Consider the following 20,521-nt stretch of genomic DNA (forward strand, 5'->3'; position numbering starts at 1 on the left):
TAAAAAAAAACACACCTAAAAATATCATGGTTAATTAAAAAAGGCCCATCAGTTTGCTACCGTCAAGTTTGCTGTTAAATGTGATGTGAAATTACAATTTTACCTCAACATCATATTTTAAAAAATGCACCAAAAAAAGAAGAAAGGAGTCTTTAAAGGGTTATATAGTAAATTAACTCTCTTATCTCATTTTGAGTTAGTGATAACCTAGGTTAAGTTTATGGAAGTTTACTTTTGATTAACGTTGCAAAAATTTAGCTGCCTTTCAAAAACTTATGGACGTTTTTTATTAATATCCAAACTTTAGGAGCGTTTTTTTAAATTTTCGTTATATATGTTATGAAACGAATAAATTTATTAATTCTTACTAGTTATCATATTATTAGTAAACTTGCAGTTTGTGTAAACTTATAATATTCTTCATGTTACTAAAATATAAAAATAAATAAATAGAGAGATATTGTGTAGTGGTTTGTACCATCATACCATCCGATTGTACACCAATTTATTTATGTGAATCTAGCCACCAAATATCAGTTCTAACAGTACAGATGTATTCAACATGGTTTATTTATTATTTTAAGAGGCTTTATCATGTCAAAATATCACATTATTAGATTTCTGAGATGGAAAAAATCATAGGCTTACAATTTCTAAACATAAAGATGGTTTAAAAAAGATGTAAACCTTTATGTTAGTGTCAAATTTAACACATGAAAATAGTAAATTGAACATAGTAAATATAAACCAAAGGTCTGATTTTAACTTTGAAAGTAATATCTATATAAACCAACGTGTAACAGCATAAGGTATGGTAGTTCAGTACCATAATAAGATTCTCTCTCTCTCTCTCTCTCTCTCTCTCTATATATATATATATATATATAGAGCGATGTATAGCTGCACAATCACTAGGAGCACGATGCCAACGGGATAACCGTGAGCATCCATCGTGTCAATTTTCGCAAAAAAAAAAAAAGACCTTTGCTGGCGCATTAAAAGTGTGCACTAGCAAAGGTCTCGGGTGCGCCGCTAAAGGTCCCAAACTTTTACTGGTGCACACTTTTAGTGCACCAGTAAAGAGATTTTTACCGACATTCAACATCATCCGCTGATAGTTGTGCACCTAAGGGTTGACACTCAACATCATCCGCTGATAGCTGTGCACCTAAGGGTTGCTATATATAATTGGTGCTATTGAAGGCATAAAACTATTGAGCCTAAATCATCTTATTCTCATATTTTTTATTTATTTTTGCAGATTGAACCTTGCTAATGTGATCTACAAGGCTTATTTAGTTGCAAATAAGTTTTGAATTATGTAATTGTAACATGTAAGCAAGTTCTTTTAAGCACTTTAAAAATCAAACCCACGATACCCTAAAATTTCATGACTCAAAAAATCATATTTTTAGGTCAACATATAAGATGATCCAAGGTCAGTCCCTTAGTAAACCGACCATGCTGAACACATCAATATGGTCAGATTGAGTCGATAAAGCTTGAACCTATGATTTCCAGCACAATAGTCCCATGAGGTCAGATTTGGTGAAAACAACCTTACTCTGAGTTCCAACTAGGGATTCCTTACCCACAAAGGTAGCAAATACTTCCCCCTAAGATATAATGTTGGCTACACTCATGGATTCCAAATCGATGGATGAAAGGATCCATTATTTATTTTATTGTTTTTTCATATCTGATCCTCTATACATGATTCACATTTGTCTGGTCTAGTGGAAGCTAGCTTTTAGATCATGTGTGGTTTGGATTTTTTGAGGGTTATGAAAAATCATTAGCCTACAATATGACGAATTTTCAACCCTTAGCAAATTGTGTTTTTGTATAAAAAATATACAATCTGAAGGTCGAACCCTACTATTTTTGACCATGTTGAACACATCCATGGGATTATATTTGGTCAAAATGACCTTGGTCTACGAGTTCTAGCTAGGGCCTTTAGGACCCACAAGTGTAGCAAATATTATCCCCTCACACACACACACACACACACACACACACACACACACATATATATATATATATATATATATATATATATATATATATATATATATATATATATATATATATATATATATATATATATATATATATATATGGCAAATATTTGGTGTTATTGAAGTTACTAAATTATACAAAACCATTGAGCTGAAAATCATAGGTTTTAGTTTTTTTTTGTAAATTAAATCTTATAGATGTGATTTAAAATGTTTGTTTAGTGGGTAATTAATGAGTTTTGAATTATATGGATTCAAAAATTAAGGGTCCATAATGCACTAAAATTTTATGACTGAAAAAATCATAATTTTAGATCATAATAGCAAACAAACCTTCTTGAGTCAGATTGGGTTGATAAAACTTGAAGCTATGATTTTCAGCTTAATAGTTTCATATAATTTGGTGCCTTAAATAGCAGCAAATATTAACTAATACACACACACACACACACACACACACACATATATATATATATATATATATATATATATATATATATATATATATATATATATATATGGAGTAATGGGTACGTGCTAAATGGGTTTTTTCTGCTCTTTTGATGTTTTTTCTGCAGTCTCGACCCCATAAATGTGTTGGGCATGGTCGATTTACGAGGAATCAACACCTGGATCATGTGTTTTTGATGAAAAGAATGATATTCGGAGCCTCAAAAAATTATAAAGATTTTGGACCATTGATTTTTTGAACCTTATAAAAAACATCCATGTATCAGAAGCGACACTTCAAGAACCGATTCTTATAAAATCAAGTACATAGATCACATATGTACGGTCAGAATTTAAAAATAAAACAAAAAAACCTGAAAAACTTATTTGGCAGGTATCATTTAACATATTTCATTTTAGCATCTGCCCATATATATGAAAGAGAATAATAGCGGACAGGGAAAGCCTCATACGTGTAATCATGTGCGGCATGTAATAAAAAAGCCCATTTTTTACCACCGCTAAAAGGGTTTTTTCTTAATAACACACGTGCGATCAGCGATGCGCATGCGTCCAACATAGTGTCGAACAACTTAGTTGTGCTTCTATGGTGGTATCACACCACCATAACTTATGGTGGTAGACACTTGATTTAAATAGATTTAAGCTCCAAATGCAAAATCGAACCTTTGGATCATGTTTAACTTATTTTATTTACTATTTCCATATGTTAAAGTTGACTGAGATATGATGTTGCATGAAATTTATGGACCACCCTTATTTTCATGAATTGTGAGCAATTGATTTTCACTGTTAAAGTTTTCAAAGGTAGGATTTTGGTCCTATAGGATCCTTGTAGTGTGCCAGATCCATTTGGACAAGTTTTTTGTGATTGGTCACATTCAATTATATATCTTTTATTTAGATATATATTTGGATCCAAAATTTACTAGAGTTGGATAATCATGTTTGCAGTTAATATAAATCTAGATCCATAACATGTTTGGATCCATGTTGGGCACCAGGTTCGTTTTGGCCCTTTGTTATTGATTGATCCTACTCAACTGTCTTTTATTTTTTATTTTCTATTTTCTTTTATTTATTTACCATGACTTTAGGAGATCACGTTTCATAAGGTGCCCTTTCCCCTTTGGATAGGTGCCACCAATGTCTCTCAAATTAGTTGAATAATTTTAAAATTTACTAAGATAGTCATACACTCTTACTACACCAAATCTCTTACAGATATGGATCATTTTTGAAAATTACCAAGGGAGAGATTTGGCTTAGAATGGGATTGACTTCGACCAAGTGTGTCTTGTCTTGGGTCTAGAATCTGACCTTCCTAGATATATTTAGTACTTCGAAAGTCACTACGACTCTTAGCAAAAACTTTTAGTGTATGTGTCGTGATATGTGACCCATCCTTAAGAACAGACCTTTTTGTAGGATATATGTATAGATATGAACTAAAAAAATCTAGTTTCTTGTTTCCCTTCCTTGCAACCTTGGCATGAACCAGTTGAAATACAACAGTTTTGGACTTAACAAGGACATTTCTTGGTATTTGAAGATAAGCATCGTGTTGAACTACCTTCCTGGGTCTAAAGTAATTAAGGTTGGAAGTCATAATCTAGTACTCAAGCATCCTTATTTATTAATAACATAGATTTCGGGTTTTAAACTCATATAGATCGAAATATTTTTGAAGTAATGTGTTTATAGCTGCTCTAGGAGAGTGACTTGTTCCACTGCAATTGATGATTCTGTTCTCTAAATTTTGATTAGCTATTTGGATGTCAGCGGATCAAGTTCAGATCAGATGCAACTAAATCTGAGTTAGATTAGTTGGATTCAGTAAACAAAGTAGCATTTAATTAATAATTGAATTGATTTGGTATGCATCTTTGCATTCTAATCTGAACCAAATATGAATCTATTGGATAATCTGACCAGCTTACACATAGAACATATCCAACTAGCTAATCAGATCAGTAACATAGAATTCACACCATAGATTCTGCTTGGTTGGGTCATAATATATTACGGGAGTGATACCTCTCTCTAAAGCCTTAGTTCTTCCAATCCTTAATGAAATTTTATTCCTTTCAAAAAAAAAAAAAAAAACTTGACTGAACTATGTGACAGCTAAGAGATGACATCCAACTTTCAATTACCCTCTTGGAAAGGAGAAGGGGATTCCGATATTGGCGGATTGCTGTGACGGCTTCTAGTACTGGAGATATTATGTACTTGGGCGGATGATACCATTCCAGCATGACCAGAAGTTCTGTTGCTTGCTTCTCAAGGGTAATTGATGTATTGGAAAGCCTCTAAAGCACCAAAATGATCATGATATTGTCTGTGGTGATCTGTCTTGATCCTTCTTAGGTACATCCTGTATTTCTGCAATACCAACATAAACTGATTAGTTTTGACGCATGCTGAACGGAGAGAAGTGCATGTATGTAACTATTTCCTTCTAAATAAAGTAATAATCCACTTATCCGAACAGTATGCACATTATGCTATACGCAAAACATCCAGGATGGACCTTAGTGTTTCGAGGCTCAGTTCTTTATTCTGTTTTTCTGTAATCTGTTTTCGGTAGCAGCAAGTGATACCTCATCACTTGCTGCAACATTGTATCACTTAAGGCTACTTCAATGAAGTACTATTTCCTTGAAAAAAACAGTATGCACATTATGCTAAAGCACTCACAACAAAAATTGATGCTACCTGTGAGAATGTTGACATTGTTGTAACACCTGACTAAGGAGGCTAGATGCAAAACAAAGATTTCAAAAATTCTAAAACAGTTTTGATGGATTACAGTGCCTAATTCCTAAGAATATTTGAGAATGTATACCTGCAGACGGCTAGCAACTTGATGCCTTGTAATGTCCGGTACATCCATAAGATGCAGTATCTTCGAAGGAACCGCTTCTGGTTCAGTCAGAAAATGCAAGTGATATAAATGTTTCTTTTGATATAACAACACCAACAGCATCACAACACAATTAGAGGAATGAGTTTTGAAAAGAAAAGGGTAGTTTTTGGAAAGATGTTAGCTAACATACCGTTACCAAGCAAAGCAATGGCCTCAATAAATTTGTTGTGCATCTCGTCAGTCCAGTTAAGTCTCTTGTGCTTCCCTTGGGGTTCTGGCTTACCACCTGTTTCAATGCCTCCAAATTTCTTATGCCTGAATGCGTGCTGCCATATATTTCGGATCACTTCAACACGAACAGGTTTCACTAGAAAATAGCTAGCACCATGAATTATTGCTTTCCGTACGATCCTCCTTTCGGAAGTGGCAGATATAACTGATGAGTTTGAAACAAACATTAGCTGTTGGTTATGTTAATCACAACATATCCAAGCATTTACCAACGCGGGGCTCCGCATGTTTGGTAGGAGCTGTCTGTGCACGTCACCTGGTGTTGGGACGTTGCAAGTTCAAAACCCAATGGTACGTTTTTATAAGTGGTGGGGTCTGTCTAATCCCAGCTTGCCTTTCAAAAACAAAACAAAAAAAATTCCAAGATTTGCCAAAACACATTAAAGAAGATGATAGTGAACAGTGTTGTCAGTATTGTTTTGAATCGGCTAGAAATCGTTATGGTACAGGGTGTCGGCCCAGCCGGCTAATGGACAGCAACAGCCGGGCTGTTGACCGGGCAACAGCCTGGTCCATCAATGATGGGCCGGCTTGTTGGGAAAACTCAGGCCCACGGCCCACCCATTAGGCCCATGGTCCTAAATGGACCAGGTCAGGCCGGGGCTAATATATATTATATTATATATAATATAACATATATATTATTTATATAATGTATTATATTATACATTATGCATATTATGTTATATATATATATATATATATATATATATATATATATATATATATATATATATATATATATATATATATATATATATACAGGCTGAGTCGGCCCATGGGCTGGCATGTGTCGACCCAGAAGCCCAGTTCGGGCTGAGCTGGCCCATTGCCCACCCCTGTAGGGCTGATTCTGCTTATTTCTTAAAATTTGTGAAACCTGAGAATCATTAAGTATCAAAACATATTGTTAATTGTATCTCACTGCAGACACAATACTTGTCGGATGATCGTAAGATATTTGTGCAAAATTTAGGAGGTTTATGCAAATGTCATGTGAATCTCTTTAATTGGATTTCAATCTTTGGATGGCTCACAAGATATTTATGCAAAGATCCATGCAAATATCATGTGGATTTCTTTAATTGGATTTTAGTCTTTCAAAGGTTTGCAAGATATCCGTACAAATATTTTGTAAATATCCTTAGTTTATAATTTTGATTTTTTAGAGGTTTGCAAAATATTTGTTCCAAGGTCATAAGGTCCACACAAATGTCACGAGAATCTCTTTAGTTGAATTTTAGTCTTGAAGATGTTCACAAGATATTTGTGCAAAGGTAAGGAGCTCTAGACAAATAAATATCATGTGAATTTGCTTAGTTGAATTTTAGTCCTAAGAAGGTTTGTAAGATATTTGTGCGAAGGTGAGGAGGTCTATACAAATATCATGTCAATCACCTTAGATTCTAGTATTGAGGAGGTTCATAAGATATTTGTGCAAATGTCAGAAGGTTCGCAAGATATTGATGCGAAAGGTTAGAAGGTTCATGAAAACATCATGCAAATCTCTTTAGTTGGATTTGTCTTTTGAAGATTGACAAGATATTGATCAGAAGGTATACAAAGGGTAAAATAATCTTAAATAAGTCTGAGATAGTCATTTTGGATATGCATAGAATTTTAACATACTTCTTGGTATTTGTAAAACCACACTAAATTTTGAGGATAGTATGATTATTTTCTGTATTTTTAGGCCGCCACATCCAACTTTCATGCTAGGTCTTGGTCTATAGCTGGGTGTGAAGCTATAACAGGAATACAACTGACAAGATCCGGTTCTTGATCAGAATTCAGGTCCGAGATAAAGGCCCAGAAATTGAGATAGATCAAGATCCAAATATGGGTCATACATTTTCTTTAGCTAGATCCATTTTGAGGAGATTCATATGTGAATCCAATGCAGATATGGCACTGAAACCTGGAGGTTTTGGGAGTCAACTTAGTTTCATAGAGCATGTGCAATTTTGGAACAAAATCTGGGTGTACTATAGATCCTGGGTCCAAATTTGGTATAAATTTGGGCAAGTTGTGGAACAGCAAGCAAGCCCAGATACCAGATCTTGTTCCAAGATCAGTAGAGTGTATATGGCATGAACTAGGTATATATGGATGGGCATTTTAGGCATGAACTAGGTATAGATGGCACCCACTTTTGGCACCATCTATGTTTTGGCCGAGACTGAAAAAATATAAAAAGATTGGTCAATACACGACTCACAACATGACAAATCTAGCCAATTATTAGCTTTTAACAATTTGACCCTTTAGTCATTCGAAAAATTAGCCCTTTGGTCAAACCATTTGTCTAAGTTGGCACTAGGGATGGCAGTGGGGCGGGCGACAAGGTCTCCACCCCCGCCCCAAGATTAGAACCTCCATCCCCGCCTCCATCCCCGGCGGGGATGGATTTTAACCTCCACCCCCGCCTTCATCCCTGTTTCATATCCTCCATCCCCGGTTCAAACGGGGATGAGGCGGGGATCATGGCGGGGAAAAGGGTACGTCCATCCCCGCCTCCATCCCCGAACGGGGATGGATTTTAACCTTCGTCCCCGCCTCCATCCCCGTTTCATACCCTTCATCCCCGGTCCAAACGGGGTGAGGCGGGGCGGGGCCCCGCTTTCCCCCGGTCCACTGCCATCCCTAGTTGTCACCTGAAAAAATCAGATGCCATGTAAGTTGTTGACTAGAAAAATCAAGCACTACGTAAGTTGTCGCCGGAAAAAAATCAGACATTGTGTTTTCAACCAAACAAAAGAGCAAAACTATAAAAAAATAAATAAATTAGCCATGTTTGTTATATTTTCTAGTTCGTGGTTAGTTATGGTATTATGCTAAAAATTAACGCCAACTAAGTCATTTATCTTTTTTCTTTTTTGATATCTGACCAAACAAAAGAGCAAAACTATAAAAAAAACAATAAATTATGCTAAAAATTAACGGCAATTTAAATGATGATAATTTTGCAAAATGGGCTCTTGGATCATTCAATTACAACACGAGTAGTTTTTTCATGATTTGAAAAGCAATGGCTTATAATTTTCGTTTATTCAAGACTCAATTTCTTTATAAAAAAAATCATATTTGCAAAAAAAATAAATCAGGAAATGCCCTTAGCTTATACCTAGTATACCACTATGCCTCTAGGACGTGTTATGCACCGAAGGATGATAGTGGTATATATGGTGCAAGGCCACTTACGGACAACAGGGATGTCCATTTCAGCAACCACATGATCCAGAAGCTCAAAGCCGTCCATGTCAGGCATGTAGACGCTGGCAATGAGGAGGTCATAGCTTCCCCTGCTTTCTCTTAGCAAGCTCAACGCTGTGCTTGCATGCCCGGTTGCCGTTACTGCAAACAAAGTAAAACCTTTGTTTTGAGAGAGAGAGAGAGAGAGGCGAAAGAGGATCAATCACTCATGAAGATCAACAAAATGTTGAACCCATGAACCCAACAAAATAGAAAACAAAACTAAAATATAGAAAAACAAAAGCAAAAAGAAACTACAGCCAGCTAGCAACAAACAACAAAGCCAAGCCAGGATCCTCTGGATAAGAAGGAACCACCGATGAGTGAACGTTGTTCAGACGGAAGGAGAGGTCTCTAAGATGCATACGTAGAATCGAATCGCTTATACATCAACCAAGCAAAAGAGAGAGAGAGAGTCCCAAATGGAAATGAGGCTCACCATCATAGCCGCAGTGACGAAGTAGTGCTTCAAGCATCTTCAACGAAGTCCCATCACTGTCAACTGCCATAACCCGCATTCCCACTGTGACTTCTTCGTCTTCCAATTTCACCTCCGCCATCTTTTACCCCTCTTGTTGAAAAGACTTCAAAAACCTTACAATGGTTTGAAAATCTTGTGTTCTAACAAGAACACCACCTTTAATTTGGTGATCAATTTTCTTCTAGTGCTTGTACGACACTAGGAAGGCGCCACTTAGTACTGCCGAATACAGCCCGAATCTACTGAGAAAAAATCATTCCGGGCCAGATAGATATATGAACACTAAATGCCTTAAAATTTGAAGACCCTAGAAGGAAAAATTGGATTTCAGCAAAGAAGAAGGAATCATATTCTTTAAACCATAATCTTTGACTCAAAAGGAAAGAGACGATATGTGCAAGAAAATAAATAAATAAATAAGAAAAAATAAACTAAACCCATCAAAGCTACGACTTTTTGAAAAAATGATGGATAAAACTTCACTCAGTGGGTAAAGATAACTCAACTAGATGTGCTCCGTACATGCTATCTTTTAAATGATAATTGCCTCACTTAAGATCAAGCCTTTGATACAATGAGTATTCGTGCAAACGTAGTTCACAAGATACAATTGAGCTTTTGCCTTAATGTGAAGATCGACCCCTGCCCTGTACTAGGTGAGACCAATAAAATTGACAAAGATCACATTGAATATCCTCTTAACTAGGTTAGGCTGACCTAAGCTCAACTATAGGCTAAACCCTAAACTCAACTTAGAAAATAACTAGACCTAGTCTTAACTTGACAAAGCCTTATTAAGTCAAGGTTTGAACTGTTACGGACTGCCCCAGATCCAATCCAGAGGAACTGCCTAGCCCTAAGATCTACCTAGGTTAGGATTATGCAAGAGTCCAGCTAGGCTAAAACTGTGGAGGACATCTAGGCTAAGATGCATATTGTGTTCTTTTACATGTTTGCCCTTTTGTATTCTATAAATATGTATACTTAGTATGGGTATTTTTTGACGAAGTTTATCAAGGTTATTCCTTACTTTTTGTTATGGTTCTGACTTACTTCACCCGAGATAACATACTTAACCCTTACCCCTCCCTTTTCCCCCACACATCGTCGGCCTGGATGAAACACCCTTTCATTTGCAATCATTGTTGGTAATGACAATAAGCTTGATTGCCAAGCCAAATGCACTAATTTATCTCTTGAGATCCAAGGCACTGCATTTTATTTAGATGCATTCATCATTCTCTTGAAATGGGCAGATTTGGTCCCAAGAATGCAATGATTGCAAACCTTAGAAATCATTATGTGGGACTTAAAGTTTGTGAAGATGATGTTCGATCATGAGAACCAAAATGTAGAGATCATGATTCTTCGGTCTTCCTCCAAGATAATAGGTTCTAAACCTATGCTAAAAACAATGCGCCAAATGGATAGTTGTTCCTTATTCACACCTTAAATGTGGGTTCCCACAATCCCATTGCCCTTGAATTTCAGTAAATAGGTGGTAGTTACCAAAAAGTCCCACTACCATCACACCAAATGTAGTTAGAGCCCAGTCGGCCAATATCAGATTTTATTAGTATGCTAAGTGCATAAGGACAAAATTGAGAAAAAAATGTTCATTCTCTTGAGATGACAAGGCAACATCAACTTTAGAAACACTTAAGAAGGCTATAAGTACTTCAATCTGGCCTTGCCAAATTTCTAACAAAACCTTGTGGTTGACATCAATGCATTGTACGAAAGATAACCTCATTTCATAGTTTGCTATACAAAAAGGACTATCCAAACCAAGTCTGTAAACGTGATAGAGAACCAACTGAAGAAGCGCTTTCTAATTACGGCCTTAGAGGATAAAGCTGTTGATTTTCTTTTTGTTTGTATTTTCTGTTTAGGGTGGGTTTGAATTTCTCTCATTAGGAACATATGGATCTGATGATCCAAATGGGTGTACTGGGGATTATGGGTTACTGAGTTATATAAGCCCGACGATCAATCTTGGTTAACCATGTGCTCTATCAGCCATAATTAAGGAGCTATCCTTGCCTCAGTCTTAAAGAAGATAAATCGGGCCATAAGGAGGTTTTTATGAGGTGGCCATGCGGAAAAGTCAGTCAAAAGCTCGATTAGTTGGGAACTGGTCACTGTGCCACTTGTGCACTGGAGGCTCAGGCAAAGAGTTGTGTCGGTTTAACTCTTTGTTGATAAAATGTTGGTGGATGTTAGCAAATGAGGAAACTGCTTCTAGCATCCTTCAATGGGTTTCCACATATCAAGCAGAAGCAGATGCAGTTTATGTGAAACTGCGGAGGAGAGTACTGATCATCTTTTTCCCAACTGCAATTGGTTTAGGGTCCTGCACTTCATGTTATAAAAGCAGCTGCCACCGAGCCAATACAAGTACCCAAGCATTCACAGGGTACACTGCAGAATACGCAGTAAGCTACGAGAAGCTGTTAAACCTCAAAACAGAGAATCGCAACAACACGGTTTGAGTTGTTTCAGTGGCTGCATTGCTGTCGATCTGGGTAGGACATTGTCACATTGCTGAAATCATAGGATGATTAACTATCATTCCTGTGGTTCTCAAATGAACTGTGTAATGTAGTGTGTTGTATGCGGGAACGACATACATAGTATCACTCCATTAATAAATTTGCCTGCCTTCGAAAAAAACAGTCTTTGATTGATCAAGTCTGTGATCATTTGGAGACCTTGACCTAGTGAACCTTGACCATTTGGCTTAGTCCATCATTCTAGAAGGTTATACATTAATATCCAATGGTCCAAGACTCATCCTAGTTGTTTGATTCACGTTTAACCTTTGTCAGAGCATTCTTTTGCGACATTCTTGAGCTTATATATTTAGGTCATTTATTGACCCATTCACTATCCTTTATGTATGTTAACTAGGTCCAACATTGTAACATCTTTTGACTACCCAATCCAACTAGTTGTTGAACCCTTTATTGCTAGCCGTTAGTGCTTATTACTAGTCATTAGTACTTGCTACTAGCTATTGCACTTCAAATCCAGCATCAGACCTTAGAGACATTGATGTGTACATGGACAAAATGTGTCACCAATTTAAGCTTCCAAAATATAAATTAATGGTATAGATAGCCATTTCAGTTAACACAGGAATGAGTCTGCACAAAAAACCCACACAAATTGATATATTTTCATATGCTTTGCTTTTTGCATACATACAAAATTATTTTCTAAGCTATATAACATATATCAACAATATTTTAAAAATATCACAATTTTATTACAATATTTTCATAAGCCGACATAATTAAAAAAATGAGATTTTTGCTGCTTAGTTGCACATAACAAATGAGATTCAGAAGCCAAGAAATTCAAATGTTGTAGTCTGTGCAGGAGATTGCAAGAAACACAATCTCCAAGACATCTACACAAAGCAGCAGTCACCAAAAAAATCAAAACTATTACATCAACCATTTCCAAGTTATTTACGAAGTAAAATCGCATGAAATATCAAAATTTTCTAATGCTATCTCAAAGTGAAAGTTTGAATAAAATATATTTATTATGAAAATCTATAGTATAAGGATAAATCAAGAGAGAACAAAGAGGATGTAAACAAGGTCCCATACAGAATCAAAGCTTAACTTGTTGGAGGTTATCAAATTTTTTTAAGAAAATATGTGTCAACAAGAGTTTCTAAGTATATTCTCTAAACTCAAGCAAATAACCAAACACCAAATTCTGCCTAGGGTATCTACCTATGAAATAAAAAATAAACACCCAAAAAATTTATATATATATATATATTTTAAAAAAAGTTTAAGAAAAGAAAAAATGATTTTAAGAGAAAATTAACTTCCTAATAAAATAAAAAATTGAATCCAAAGGAAACCTTCACCTAAAGATTTCCCCGGGTCTACATGCAGCACACAAGCAAACAAATGACAGAATAGGAGCTTGGGGTAATGAAATCACATAATTCTGGTTAGGGGTGGCAATTTCTGACACGACCCGCCAACCCGACCCGCCAACCCGCCTCTTAGGCGGGTTCGGGTTGGGCTTAAGCCAACCCGTTTAATAAACGGGTCGACCCGCGCAACCCGTTTATTAAACAGGTCGGGTTCGGGTTGGGGGTATGCCAACCTGCCAACCCGGCTGACCCATTTAATAAACGGGTTAGGCGGGTGGGTCAACCCGCCAACCCGGCTGCCCGACCCGCCAACCCGACCCGCCAACCCGACCCGTCAACCCGTCAACCCGACCCGCCTACCTGCCAACCCGATCCGTCAACCCGCCAACCCGACCCGCGAACCTGAAAACCCGCGAACCTGAAAACCCGTTTACCCGACCCAACCCATTTATTAAATGGGTTGGCGGGTCGTGTCAGGTTACCCGTTTATTAAACGGGTCGGGTTCGTGTTTGCCACAGCCGACCCGTTTAATAAACGGGTCGGGTTCGGGTTGAGGTATGCTGACACGCCAACCCGACCCGATTGCCACCCCTAATTCTGGTACCCAAAAACCCAAGTCTCATATGAAAACTAGAGTTACCAGGATTTCCTAACATACAATATTTCTATCAGATCTTGACACCAAATTTGGATTTAAGAAATCAAATATTCTAGAAAAACTCTAACGAGGACAAAGAAAGTATACTCAAAGATCTTTCCATTGACTTGTTCGTTGGAAAATGATTAATGGGTGTTGAGATACAACCCCGACAACATGGGAAAATAAGTGTTGGAGCACCTATTATGACTGTTGTAAGCTAGTTTCTGGCTACAATACCAAAAATAAAAAAAATTAGTAAAAATTACATAAGCATATCAAAAAGTCATCTTTCCAACGCTATCAAGATCATCCTGATCTAATGAGCGATTAAAAATAAACTTTTGAAAGACTTACTGTTTGGTGGCTATTGTTTGCAGACCAAATTACTGTTTTAATTTTATAATTCAGAAACGAGGACCCTAGAAGGGTTTTAAGTTCTTACTCAAAATAGAGAACTCTTAGATCTTTAGCTTTCCAACCACTAAAAACATCAGTTTTTGACACCAGAGCATGAATATGTCTGTAGAGAATAGTTAAAAAATTGACTGTTTTCTAAGTTTTCACACTTTTTGGGAGGGAGCCCTAAACCATAAGAGAACATGGAAAGACAAACCCCCGGAATGGCTTCCTAATCCTTGTGATGTATAAGTCTCATCAGTGACTGTAACTGGTAGGGGTCTGCCTAAACCCCAGCTTGGCTATAAAAAAAATCAAAATGCATCCGATAAATCATGAAAATTAAAAAATACAAAATAATCGTAAAAAACCTAGGATTACCAACAAATGATATGTTGGTTAGCACACAACATTCGATAGAGGTCAAGTTGATCTGATCGGAGCACAGAAACAGAGTGATGATCGCTTTCCTCCTCTTCTTCCACGCTTTCAATGGAGAAGGGATTTCCTTCTCCTCCTCTTCAACAGAGTCAGCTAGAAGGCTTTTGACTCACTTCACCTCCAACACAAAAAAAAAAAAAATGAAACATTGTGGAGATGATGGAGGGTGGTTTCATTTGAGAGAGAGGGAGAGATCCAGTGCAAACCAAAACAAAAACATTGCCCCTTTATTTGGGCAAAAAAGGAAAAAAAATGAAAAGCAACATAAATATGGTGCGTTCATTATTGGCATGCTTTAGCGGACTATACATGCGATTATATTTGCCAGTATAGGATCCCTTAACGGCGACAATGTTTTGGTCGGTGATGGCCCCATCACTAATAATCATTTTTTTTGTAGTGTTGGGGATTACGGATTAGGCCTATATATACCTAGGGGTGTCAACCGGTCGGGTTTGGTTTGGACCCATGTGGAACCATACTTGAACCAGCTTTTCAGGTATGGTATCAGGTTCGGGTCTAATTGGGTCTATTATAAGAAAAACCATACCCAAACCCAATAAAAACTACATGAACCAGACCTGAACCATACCCGGTAAAATAATATTTTTTATTATTTTTATATTGAAAAATTGTGGGTCTTAATCAAAACTCGGGTCAGGCCCAGGTCTGATATAAAATTTCACAAACTATACCTTCGGGTCTGGACCCAAGTCTTAATCAGGTCTTCTTATCTGTCATACCCAGACCCTATAGGGTTTGGTCCGGGTAAACCTGATCTGTTGACACCCTTATATATACCCAAGCTTCCTCGTTACCACCATCAAGCTACGTTCTCCCTTCTCTCTCCTGTCTTTTCTCTCCTCCTCTCTAAGCTTCCACGCCCTTTCTTGAGTTTTCTTTCAAGGTTCTCTCTTTGTTTCTTTTTATCTAAGAACTTATCTAAGACTAGCTTGGTTCGAGTGAAGAGGCAATTGAAGGTGATTCATGTTGAGTAGCTTGGTCTCATCTATTACAGTGCATAGCCCGACCATCCTTATATTGGAAGCAAGGTTACACGTATCTCATTGCACGACAATGCATCCAACATGTACGTCCAAGTCTATCTTCAAAGCTTAATTGTCATCATATCTAGTATATTTCTCAACAGTTTACATGGTGATATTTTCTTAGAGAGAGAACATGGGTGTTTCCTCTCGTCCTGAGTTTTTTTTTCACGTCAAACCATTCATATTCTTGTGGTATGTCCTTTCTAGTGATTATGTTCTTTGCTCTTGGAATTGTTCGTTTTAATCAAATCTTGGTTCATACGCATGTGAGTACTTTTGCCAAGAATAAGTCGCATTGCAAACCAATAGTATATATGTTAGCTAGGTAAAAAAAAAATTAACCAAACCCAACCATTCTTTGGTTTTAAGCGTAACTTATAAATCTTTGACTCCCATGTCTATATAAGAATAATTACAAGAAAATGCAATTAAATATGTAACCAAATATGAAAAAATTGAACTGTGTTTATGTTCCACCAGGTGCTTGATTATCACAGGAAGGTCCTGAAGCATTGTCATTCATATCAAATAGCTGCGCTAAATCTGATAGCTCCAGTCGAATGGGTATTGAGAAATTGTCTGCCGCTAACTGGTTATCATCCCAATTTGTTGATAATGGCAGTCCAATGTCCATGTGATCCCAAAATGAATATGAACACTCGCCACCATCATCAAAATTCTGCATTTGATCCACCAAAAATGGAAGCAAGTCATCTTGCATCCCTTCACATAGAAGAGGCGGCCCAAGTCTTGTTCGAGGAGAACTTATGGTTTGTGCACTTGAAAACCTTGTGGCAACAGACATATCATAGAGAGTACCATGGGATAATTGGTCTGAGCATTGAGCTTCTGAATCCTGTAGTAACGCCAATTCACCCTCATTATGTTGCAGATAATTAGACAATATTCCACTTTCACTTGAATGGAGCGCCTGATCAAAATCACCAACAGCTGTAGCTGATATCCCTAAAGCCTGATTCCTTGGACCCCAACTACATGTACTTGCCATATTTAACTGAGCATCAAAATAATATTGCTGGCCTAAAGGATGTTCTATCTCAGTCTTATTGTAGAAGCTAGGCCCAGGAGTGCTTGAAGGTGCACAAGAACAACTTGGAGAAGTTGGGTGGTTTTGGTTTTCAGAAATTGTTAATGTCAAAGAGGAACCATTTTCTGAAGCAAAACTCCCAGCACGAATTGTGAAAGGACCACCACCATCCGAACCAAGAGGAGAGTGTAGTTGTGAAGATTCTGCACTCATTTCTTTCACGTAAATCCTATACTTCTGCGTTCACACCATACACATAAGTATTTGAGGTTTGTTGACATAAAAGATAGCAATAGCCAAAGCCAATAAAAACAGTGAGATTGCATGATTTTGTAAAAGCGAATAATCTCTTCTCACCACACCCGTCCTGGTCGCCTGAGTAGCACCGGGCCTGGGGAGAAGGTGCTGACCCCTTGCTCCCAGGTTCGACTCCCGTCATGTGTTTGGGTGCCTTTAATTGATAGGCTCTGTAGGTGTTAAAGCAACAAGGTTTCCACTTAGGGAGTAGGTGTTCTCTGCCTCTGCCGCGAGGAGTCTATTTCCCATTTATTCTGGGAATGTGCCTTTATGTGCAGCTTGCTGGACTAAGCTTGGGAGACCTCAACCTCGACTGGGATAGTCTCGCTTTTCCCAGGGAGGTGATGATCGCAGAACACCTCAACTCAGCTGGCAAGCGCTAGAAGTTCGTCTGGAGAGTCTCCGCGTGGAAGCTGGTTTGGAGCGATAGGAACAATCGGATTTTCAGAGGCGCACGGGCAAGTTCTGATGCAGTCCTTGAATCACTACGCTGGACTGTCACAGACAGGGAACGCAAGAAATGGCCTGGTAGCCCGCTGGATTGGATTGGCAGTCGCCGGGCACTTGCTTGACCTCTGCTGTCGCTGCTCCTTCCTGCTTTTTGGAGGGTGTTTCCCCTACTGCAACGAATTGGCTGTCTCAGATACTGCCTTTGATTTGCTGCAGCCCTGTTTTCTGCTGGGGAGTATCTTCCCATATCTATTTTTTTCGCTGCAAATCTGTTTCTTTGCAGTGTAGTTTCCTGTAATCATCGACTGTGCATCCAAATGATTTCTCATCGTTTGGTTCACCATTTGCTATTTCAAGGATATTATTCGTTAAAAAAAATTTGATAGGCTCTGTAAGGGCTTGGCTGTCAGTGAACCGACCGGGGTTTTCCTCATATGGCCCGGTCCCAGTAAGTGACCCTGTTTTTGGAGAGGGCGCCTCCTAATAAAAAAAAAAATCTTCTCACCAGAAAAAAAAAGAGAATAATCTGTTTATCCTTCCGCGGAACATGGTTACAAGGGTAGGGATGTCAAAGGACCGGGTTTGAATCAGATACAACCAACCCAAATTAGTTCAGTCAAATTGGGTAAAGATTTTGGGATCCGACTATTTAATTGGGTGGGATTTGGTTTTGTTACATCAAAGTCTGATTCCAAATCTGAGTCTGAAAAATACCCAAATAGTATCTGATTTGTTTACGTGATAGTGTATATCCTATGTTAAGGAGAATTTGGATGTTAAGCATGAAGATCCAAAGTTGACAGATCCAAGATCCATCGTATATCCAAATGAGAAGGAAATCTCAAATGAGCAAGAAAGAATTGGCACCAAGAGGATCGACTCTAATAGTTGTCAAGGATCATGTGATATCAGGATTCCTAATATAGCTGGAGCCTATCCTAAAATTAAGAAATCTATATTAGAAAGAGATCAAATTAACTCCCTTGAATTGTAAATCTTGACAGAATATATAAGTGAAGCTCTTCTCTCAATGAAGCAAGAGAGAAAGAGAGATCTATGGATGTAGGTCTAATGACCGAACCACGTAATTGCTTGTTTGTGTGAACTTGTTGGTGTGATTTTCAATCTTCTCCTCATCCAGATTTATGGTATCAGAGCTACCATAGGATCCAACTATCATTGCGTCTCAATCACAGTCTACCGATTTCAACAACTCAAATGCATCCTGTTCTACCAGCACCCACTAATTTGCACTATTTTCTTACCACAAAAATTTTCTTATAGTGAGAATCCCAGTTTATTCCCCTATTGAAGAGTTATGACCTTATGGGGTTCATTGATGGAACTATTCATGTTCATCCAAGTTTATTTCTAAACCAGGCAAGGAAACCTCTCTTAATCATGCCTACCTGCAATGTCAGCATCAAGACCAACTTCTTCTGAATGGGACCACTAGTCATTTTTATGTGATATTAAACGGGACCACTATGATCCTCCCTTTCTCTGTTAATGCTCTGTTTTTTTCCTGTTTTCTATTTTTCTGGTATGCTTTGTTTATTGGGGCATGAGGCATTCTGTTACGCTCTTCTTGTAACACAACCATGGTGGGTGTGATGTCTCATCACACCTGAGAACCAACTCTGTTTCTGTTGTCATTTCTGCATATTAATACTATTATCTTTCCCTAAAAAAAAGACATTGTTCATAGTCAAGTGGTTGGCTTGACTACATCCTTCGGGGTCTAGTCCACCCTTACAAAAATGTATGTTGCCTTCTCCAAGGCTTGTGTTCAGCAGTTACAATTCCAACTGCTCAATATGATCAAAGGAGCAGATTCCATTTCAGTTTATTTTCACAAAGCAAAATCATTAGTACATCAACTAACGATCGCTTTAAGGCCTGTCTGATGATGATCTAGTGTTTCACATTCTTGCTGGTCTTCCCTCAACCAATTATGGGTCTCTTAGAATGGCTCTCAATAGTAGTTCTGATCCAGTTGAATTGGACGAGTTGCTTGGCATTCTTTTAACCCATGAAGCCGAGATAACTGAAACCAACAACAATGAGACCTATTCCTACAACAAAGTTTGTTCAACAATAGAATATGGTGGAGGCTGAAATCAAAATGGTGGATGAGATAGATAACAAAACTCGGGAAACCGTGGTCGAGGCAACCATAATGGTGGTCATTTTCAAAGAGGTGGTAGATATCAAAACCAGCTTCAACCAGCTAATCAAGATAACCAAGGTTCAGCCATATGCCAAACATGAGGACAACAAGGTCATAGTGCCTTTCAATGCAGAGTTTACAAATTTCAGGACAACACATCGGCTAAAGCGCATCATGTAACTCTGATTCATTTCAATGATGGTTCCCAGTACCCGAACTTTGGTGCAATGCACCATGTCATCTCAGATCTGAGCAATATCCCACTTTAGTCAGATTATCAAGGTGGAGTTCAGGTGAAAGTCGACAATGACAGGTTTGGCGATACATCATATTGGTGATTTTATTTTTGATATTTCAGATCAAAAGTTTTTTATGAAAAACATTCTTCATGTGCCCGATATTACTCAAAATTTGTTGTTTGTGCATCAGTTCTATAAAGATAACGATGTGTTCTTAGAGTTTCATCTGTTTCATTGTTATGTGAAGGATCGGAAGACAGAGAAGATCGTTCTGCAGGGTTCAAATAAGGATGAACTCTATCAGATGCATACTATGGTGACAAAGGCCGCCTATGTAGGAGAAAGAACTTCATTGGAATGGTGGCATCGGAGAATGGGTCACCCATCTTTTCGTTTTCGTTTAGTTCAAAGTATTATCAATAAATTTGATTTACTTGTTTTGCATAGAACTGAAAATAAGTTATGTGAAATGTGTCAACAAGGCAAAAGTAGTGCTTTGCCATTTAA

The 20,521-nt window shown here is 37.7% G+C and overlaps 1 protein-coding gene across 1 annotated transcript; it reads right to left on the minus strand.

Moving 5' to 3' along the window:
- Positions 1–5,174: 5,174 nt before the first annotated feature.
- On the minus strand, positions 5,175–9,464 carry LOC149842262 (two-component response regulator ARR10-like). The gene is made up of 5 exons (XM_090000620.1): positions 9,344–9,464; positions 8,854–8,979; positions 5,552–5,797; positions 5,341–5,417; positions 5,175–5,210 (listed from the first exon to the last, which is right to left on the minus strand). The coding sequence occupies exons 1-5, from the start codon at positions 9,462–9,464 to the stop codon at positions 5,175–5,177; spliced, it is 606 nt and encodes a 201-aa protein (XP_089856746.1).
- Between the last annotated feature and the right edge of the window lie 11,057 nt (positions 9,465–20,521).

This window comes from Nuphar pumila, chromosome 3 (genome assembly GCF_984573655.1).
Source record: "Nuphar pumila chromosome 3, dmNupPumi1.hap1.1, whole genome shotgun sequence".
Classification (NCBI taxonomy): Eukaryota; Viridiplantae; Streptophyta; class Magnoliopsida; order Nymphaeales; family Nymphaeaceae; genus Nuphar; species Nuphar pumila.

Coding starts and splice junctions, on each gene's coding strand:
- LOC149842262 (XM_090000620.1), bottom strand. CDS start 9,464: ATGGCGGAGGTGAAATTGGAAGACGAAGAAGTCACAGTGGGAATGCGG. Junction 8,980..9,343: donor TCGTCACTGCGGCTATGATG/GTGAGCCTCATT, acceptor ATGCAAGCACAG/CGTTGAGCTTGCTAAGAGAA. Junction 5,418..5,551: donor CATTGCTTTGCTTGGTAACG/GTATGTTAGCTA, acceptor TGACTGAACCAG/AAGCGGTTCCTTCGAAGATA.